This window comes from Orycteropus afer, unplaced genomic scaffold (genome assembly GCF_000298275.1).
Source record: "Orycteropus afer afer isolate SDZICR_OR568_19922 unplaced genomic scaffold, OryAfe1.0 scaffold00286, whole genome shotgun sequence".
In the NCBI taxonomy this organism is placed as follows: Eukaryota; Metazoa; Chordata; class Mammalia; order Tubulidentata; family Orycteropodidae; genus Orycteropus; species Orycteropus afer.
The window spans coordinates 2133640-2142085 of NW_006921873.1; the positions used below are offsets into that span (position 1 = coordinate 2133640).

Here is an 8446-nt window from a genome sequence, read left to right on the forward strand (position 1 = left end):
CCAGAGCAAAGAAGAATGAAGAAAACCAAAATTCATGGAAACAATTAGTCCTAGTGACTGATACACCATCTGATCTGCAGCCTATATGATTATGACACCAGAAGAACTAGATGGTGCCCGGCTACCACTGTCATGCACTTGGAAGTGGATCTATGTAGGAGATCCTTGATAGAGAGGAAGAACAATGTGGAACAAAACTCAAAATCATTTGGAGAAAAGAAAAGGGGGGTTGGGGGGGACCAGGTTTGCTGGTCTGACAGAGCCTGGTGGAACCACCGAGACTATGGTCCCTGGATGCCCTTCAGGTCTGGAATTGAACCCACACTTGTGACTTCCAGCCAAACAAAAGACAGGCATGTGAGTTGAACATTTACCTGACGTAGGTATACTCTTTGGAGAGAACAATCATGGGAGAAAGAAGGGCTGCTTATACACAGGAAGACAGCTCAGGGGGCAGGAGTGCATGGAGGGATGGACACAGGGAAGAGGTAACTATGGGGAAGAAGTGGGAGAGGAGCTGTTGCATTGTGGTAAACTGTGGTCAATGTCATGAGACAAAGTGTATGTGAACTGCTGTATGGAAAGTGAATTTGCTCTGTAAACCTTTACCTAAATCATAATTAAAAAAATTTAAAAAAAGAAAAAAAAAAAGATAGAATGGAGTGTTCTAAACTTGGGAAGAAAACTATAAATCACAGGGTAACCTCAAAGAAAAATGATAAAACCTTCACATCAAAATGAAAAAGAGGACCAGTACAAATATTTAGCAAATACTAAAACAACAGCAATGAAGCAAGTGATAATTCATAAACAAAATGAGCTTAGCATAAAAAATTATATGGAACAAAGAAATCGCCACCATGAAAAAGCACCTAACAAAAATGACAACAAGAAATTCGTATTTGCCGATTATTACATATCTGGCAATGGACTTATCACTAAAATGTATACAATACTTCAACACCTCAACAGCAAACAAATTAATCTAATTGAAAAATGGGCAGAAGACATGAATAGACACTTCACCAAGGAGGATATTCAGGTGGCCAGCAAACACATGAAGAGATGCTCAGGATCACTAGCCATCAGAGAGATGCAAATCAGAACAAGAATGAGATACCGTCTCACCCCAGCACTGATGGCATGGTTCAATGTGACAGAAATTAGTAAATGCTGGCGGGGATGTGGAGAGATTGGGACTCTCATACACTGCTGGTGGGACTCTGAAGTGATACAACCACTGTGGAAAGCAGTATGGTGATTCCTTAGAAAGCTGGAATTGGAGATACCATTTGACCCAGCAATCCCATTACTAGGTATGTATCTTACAGATTTGAGAGCCAGGACAGGAACAGATATATGCACACTCGTGTTCATCACAGCACTATTTACAATAGCAAAAAATGGAAACAACCTACATGCTCATCAGTGAAAGAGTGGATGACCAAACTATGGTACATACACACAACGGAATGCTATACAGCAGTAAGGAATAATGTACAGTCTGCTAAACACCGCATAACATGGATGAACTTGGAGGACATTATGCTGAGTGAAATAAGTCAATCACAGAAGGACAAATACAGTATTCGTTTGTTGTCGTGGAGGGTCAAGGAAAGGTTTATATATAGAGGGAACCTTTCTTTGTTGGTTGCCAAGGGTGGGAGGGCAGAGGAGGGAACAATGCAAAAAAAAAAAATGTATTCACCTATGTCACTTTAGTTTTGGGTATTTTATTGTACATAAATTATATTTCAACAAAAGGCATTAAAAAAAAAAAAAAAGAATAAATGTCTATCATTTTCCCATTCACCTTCCTCCGTAACAACTAAAAAAAAACCATTACTCATCAACACCTCCACTGACTCTGCTGATTCATGTTTTAAAGCCACAGAAGCTTCCGAAATTCATACTAAGTATTGAAAAAAAAAAAAATGCAGAGAATATCTTAGAGAAATTAGAGATGTTTTACTAAGTAAGACTTACTTCATGAACACTATCAAAAATAAGAATTAAGAATCCTGAAAAGTACTTTCTAGACAAGATCACTGTTTTCAAATATTAGGGGGAGAGAAGGAAATGTAAATTGCTAACAGTATACAAGAAGGAGTTCAGCCTCACCAACAGTAAAACGGAAATTAAAAAAAAAAAACACAATTTCATTTATGTAAACTTACAAAGGCTGAAAAACACATCTACACAGTCTGTAAGAAGTATACATATCCAAGGGCACTGCACATATCAAACCCATTGGTATAGATGTCTGGGGCAGGGGGGGATATATGCAGAGTGAAATGAACTCTGAATAGGAAATAACAAAGGAATCTTTATTGAGAGAGGAACCTCTCATGGATGGATGAGGACAGTATGCCACAAACTGAGGCACATAAGTATCTAAGTTCTCTATATTCAAAGTCCATTTACACAAGACAAAAAAAAAAAAAGTAAGTATGTGTGTGTGTGTGTATGTGTATCTGTATATGCAAACTTAATATCATAAACTCATGAACTAATATTCTTATGTTTTATTTATGATAGAATGGAAGAATGGTCAGGGTCCTCACTTGGGGACTCTTCTTCACGAGCAAAGAAAACTCTAAGGGTAAATTATTTGATTTCTTATCAACTTCAACAAAAGCAGGAAATTACAACTGAAAAGAGTAAGGGAGAAAGGAGAAAACGATTTTGCAATCAGCCAACCTAGTAACAGCAAGAAACAACTGAGACAAAAGAGAAAAGAAAACAAGGTGTTAAGAAGTGAGAACGGAGGGAAGGAGAAAAGAAAACGTTTGAAAATCATACCTAAGATTCAAAAAAGCTCAGAAGTCTGGGGTATTTACCGTGACAATAAAAAGCTGAATAAACCTCAGTGACTTCTGAGAATATCACTATATTATGAAACAGAACAATCCCTGAGTTTCTGAGAAAAGGTTAAATTATATTTTTATACTGCTATTTAATAGTAGCAAAATAGAGTTCCTGTACAACTATTTTTATTTCTTTAAAATGGGAGACTCAAACCTTCACTGACACATGTATTTAGATAACCAATAGGTTTTTTTCTCCAGAAGTTCCACCCAGTTTCAATACATTCAGATGGTTGATATCATATTTATAAAACACCTGGATGATTAACTGAATTTTCAATTCCACCTGGTTGCTTTACATTCTATAAAGACAGTCAGAGATATCAACATCAATTCTCTAATCCTTTCCTGAAAAAATATCAAGTTAATTATTACAATGCTATATGGCTTTTTAATTGAGGTTTAATAACCTCTTCATGCACAGAAAACAGAATGATGTTCTTAACAGCTTTTACAACAACACAAATTCCTTTGCTTGAGGCAGATGGTAATTCATACCTGTAATTTTTTTTCATATCGGTTGAACATTAGTGTCACACATTCTTTGATGGCACCTGTTCTTTGAAGAAGTAGTAGTCCTTTGGGGGTGGCAGCAAAATTTAGTAAATCATCTAACAGATTCTCTTCCCAAGCCATACTAAAACAACAGGTAAAGAAAAGATATAATCTTATATAGAGTACTCAAAACGGAAAAGAAAGAAAATGCTTCAGCTTAATATTAGTTAAAGTTACAGAATGCACATTGGCTGCAAATCACTCAATAAATGCTTATAAAACATAAAAGGCATGATTTCTATGCTGGTGAATTATTTTATTCTAACATCTTCTACAATCGTTTTTCTTCATTGACTTGAAGCATTAACAACTTATGTCAGAATTTTTGTTACACCTAGGTTCTTTCATCCATGCCATAAATTCATTCTGTTTTCCTATTCTAACTTTGCTGTGCCTGGCTTCTCCAATCCTAAACTCTATTAAAATTTCTATACTTTCTCTCATTATAATGTATCTGTCTTCTGATTTTCTAAAATTTATCACACATATTATCTTTTTTTATTTTCATAGGTTTTTAATTTATTTTACTTTTGGGGGATCACATCTTTTTTTTTTTTTTTCCCTCAGAACACTTCAATAAAAAAGTCAACAACTTTCTCCATTGGAAAAACGGAAACACTAGGAAACCCCATTAACATAAGGAGATAAAGAGAAAAACAATGAAAATAAAAGTAAACAGAAAACTTAAAAGAAAAAAATCCCACATATATCAGGATCCTCAAATGTAAAAATTACAATCACCTAATAAAATAAAAGAAAAAGAAATACATGTGGATTAACAGACTGGATTAAAGCATAAAATCTATAACTAGGTAGAAGCAAGGGATGAAAAAAAATATATATTATGTTTAACAGATCATAATGATATTCATTCTGTAACTCCTTTTTTTACCAACTCCTATCCAGCCAGGTTGACTATATGACAGATCCAATAATATGTCCACAAAAACTCTAGTAAGAGATTCTTTTCTTAAATGAAAAGGTAAACTACTATGAAAGAAAGCATCTGTCTCTTAGAAAGCAGTTACAAAGTAAAAGTTCACTAGCCACTGTGCAACATTAAGGCAAAAAAGTACACAGTAATGATGACAGAGAACAAGACAAAAGATCTCAAACAGCCTCGATAAGCCAATACACCATTCCGAGACATTGATCTACAAATAGAATTCTTGTTCTATGAGGAAAAATAAAGCAGATTACCAGGCCTGTCTTCCAAGACAGCTTTGGGTGTGTTCAAACAGCCAAACTTTTGGCTAGTAGTCAAACGCTTAATAGAATGGTAGATTTAAATGTTTAACAACTATACTAGAAAAAAAATTACAGCAAACTTTTAGAGAACTATTTGTTGAGCCATTATAGTTTTAAGGAAACGTGAAAAGATCTTCTGGTTTGTAGGATTTTTTTTCAAAGTTAAACTCTGCCTACCTAAAGAAAAAATTCATCTTTAACATTTATAGAATATTCCTTTAAATTCTAACTTGTATCTTATAAACTATGTCAACACTCAATTATAAAATAAGAGAATCCCGGAACATGTCAAGAGAACCTTAATTAAATCAAAATAAATCCTCATTAATATAATTCCCAATCCAATTGATATTTGAAAAGAAAAATGAAGATTCTTTAACTTTGATATATACTTATTTAAATAATTTTCCAGTCCCAAAATCTAATTAAATTATACTATAAACAGTTTGAAAAACCATAATTTAAGTACAAATGGACTTTCTTGACATTTGAAAACATTTTACCTTTGATGAACAGAAATTGTGATATACGACCTTTGTTGACCCTTCGAACAACCTAAGAGTTAGTGGCACCAACCACCTGCACATATAACATTTGACTCTCAAAAAACTTACCTACTAACAGCCTGTTGTTGACTGGAAGTCAACATAAAAACAACATAAAAAGTCTAACACAGCTTTTGCTGTACAATTATTAGGTTTTCACACAAAGACACACATACCCAACAGCTAAGTTTATTAACTGTATGGCATGATGCTAATTTCCTATTCATCCTCACTGCCTTCACACTGAGTAGGCTGAAGAGGAAAGAAGGGGGGCTTGCTGTGCTGTCTCAGGAGTCACAGAGGCAGAAGAGGTGGAGAAGGTGGAAGGGGCAAGAGAGGCAAGCACACTCAGTGTAACTTCACGGAAAAACATCACAATTTCTGTCTGACATTTTTGCTTTTTCATTTCTCTAAAAATGTTTCTATGTGCTACCAATCCTTCTTTGACTGTTGGCTTTAGTTTCAGAGACTGAATCATAGAAGGGTCCATCTCATAAAGAAAGTCATAAGCAGTCTTGAATAATCAGAACCTTTCTGCCAGATCATCTAATGTCAATTTGTTTTCTGGCAATGCTTTTCTGCATCGTTTTCTTCTTCATCTGGCACAGGTTCAAAAGCCTTCATCTCTATCAAGTCATCTTCTGTTAAGTCCTCTGGCATGGTGCCTTCTAGCTCTTGAATTTCTCTAAGATCTGTATCTTTAAAAAATATCTGTGTATAAGTGGACTCGTGTAGCTCAAACTTGTGTTGTTCAAGGGGCAACTGTACATTTGATCCTATATGTATACATTTACCTTCCTGTAAAACGTTTTTGCTCTGATATTCTATTTGCATTCTCATTTTAAACTTACTTTTAATAGCTATAAAAACAGATGACTTTAATTACTTGGACTTACATGTTTTGAGATTGCTGGCTTACTGAAGAAACAGAATCAGAACTCTCTACTGGGGTAGGAATTCTTTCTGATAGCAAACATGTCTAAAAAAACAGCAGAACAGTTTACATTATTCTTGCTCTTACTGACAGCATTATTTATAAAAGCTCTTAAATTAATTTTATTTTTTTTATGTTTAATATAATTACAGTAAAAATTAAATTGCCTTCAAAACTTATTTGTTATAGTTAAATATCATGAGAAACATGTAATAAAACAAGTAATCTGACAAATAAAAATTAGTAATCCACTACATGGTCTGTTGCTATATGCAGTGTAGTAAATTAGTGTGGCTTTTCTACCCATAAGTCTTTGTAAACTCCAAGGTGGGAATTGCTATTAGCAACTGAGGAGATCCTGATTGCTAAAGTCGCCCATCTGGAGTATTTCTGTTGGGAGTGGCACAAAACAGTGTTCTGGGAGGTGCCCACTCTCTCTCAAGTGCTTAGAGTTCTGATGCTGTGATTGGCTAGTTTGACCACTCTGCCGGGCTCAAAAGGAGGCCTCCTAGAGGCAGAACTCTCTCTGACTGCTGGTTGAGGAAGACTGGCTGCTGAAAGAGACACGTGCTGCTGGGAAAGAGATGCAAGAAACATGCATTGCTGAATAAGACACCGAGGGACATGCACTGCTGTGGGAGAGACTGTGATGAGAGACTTGGCTGAGAGACGGTGGGCTGGGAGAGAGCCTGAGCATTTTTCCTGAACTTGAATTGTAGGCTGGTGCTTCCCTAATAAACCTCATAATCTGTGAGTTCTGTGTGGCCACTGCAGTGAATTATCGAACCCAGGAGAGAGGTGGTGGGTGCTATGGGAAGAACGGTTGGAGAAAGGGCTGGGGGGAGGCAGCATGTCTGGCCTCACAGGAATAGGCCTTGGGCTATTGATGGTGATTCCGCCTTTCTCTTGTGGGATTAGAGGAGGTCAGAACATGTGGCCTCTTTGCCCTTTTTGCTCTATATTATGATCTCAAGTATCCATAACAACAGCAACAAAAAAAGTCCAGCTCTCTAAAAATTGCTTAAAAATAACTTCTAAAAGGAGTATTAGTCTACAAAAGGAAAACTTAATTAAAGCCTTGCCTACCAGAAGAAAAGATTTTGCAGCACCTGGTTAGGTCTTACTGTACTACTAGAAGGCAAAGTACGAAAGTCATTCTGTGCCAGATTAAAAAACATTATGTTGCTTTGGGTCTTGTAATGCTAAAGAAGTCATAGTTCCCCAAGAAAATAGTTTATCCAAAGTACAATACTACAACAGTGATTACACTTGAAATAAAGATTTGCACAGAGGAAAAAAAGAAACTTGAAAATACTTACCTTCCTCCATGCCTTTGCTATAGATTCATGCAAACCATAAGGAATTAACACTTGCAAGCCTTCACATGTACCATATATTTGACGGCACACAGAAATAAAAGCTCCTGTAACCACAGGCAACATCTCTGATCCAGAAAAAATAGGAGTATCTTCGTCAAGAAGTTTTTTCGAAAACTGGGCAATTATGTGAGCACCTGTAGGACTAAAAGATGAGACCTAACAGTGATTCCAAAGTTCACATAGTGTCAATGTCATAAGATACTACCAAAAAGGCTAGCATTGCCACAAACCTCACTTGGTGGCCTCCCCTTCAGGCCTCCTCTATCCTTTCTCACACATGTCAGTATTTCTGTTCCTACCAACACACAAATGTCTAAAAATGAGCACAGTTTCAGCAGACTGGAGGAAAGAATATATATATAGGAGAAAAGCAATAGAACTATACACTTTAAAGTTACAGATTCCATAAGACCAGGGCCATATCTAAGTATTCCTGATTCTACAGTAAAATCAATACCATTCTCCATCCCTAGCACTAGTTAACACCTTCTCTGTCCCTTTAACAGCAATAGTCCTCCTACCTAAAAGACTGGAAAAATTTTAATAGTAATAATTTTTAGGTAAAAATATTAACAGATAAGTAATCATTTAGTAAATGCTTATAATATGTCAGACACTGTCCTCAGTATTTTAACAGCATTAATTTAATCTTCACAACAACTCTATGAGGTAGGAAGAGTATTGATCAATTTTTACCCATAAAGGAGTGCATTTGGTTGGTGTAGCTCTTTAAACTCCCCCTTTCTCTATTCTTCATGCCATTGATGGGCTGGAGAAACTATATTATTTTTCTGTCCTTCAATCTTTATTTGGGTAATTGTTTCACCAGGGTATCATTTAACATGTTCCTCTGGTTGCATATAATTTCTAGAAATTCTTAATTAGACCTCAAAAGGTAATTAGATTTAGATAAAATTT

The 8446-nt window shown here is 35.8% G+C and overlaps 1 protein-coding gene across 1 annotated transcript in view; it reads right to left on the reverse strand.

Annotated features, from left to right (window-relative positions):
* Positions 1–8446, reverse strand: part of TBC1D32 (TBC1 domain family member 32) — a 350348-nt gene that overhangs the window by 208253 nt on the left and 133649 nt on the right. Inside the window, exons 16-18 of the mRNA XM_042782292.1 lie at positions 7469–7670; positions 6112–6194; positions 3366–3504 (exon numbers count right to left, since the gene is read on the reverse strand). Of these exons, the coding sequence (XP_042638226.1) occupies positions 3366–3504; positions 6112–6194; positions 7469–7670 (424 nt within the window). The remainder of the gene's footprint in view (positions 1–3365; positions 3505–6111; positions 6195–7468; positions 7671–8446) is intronic.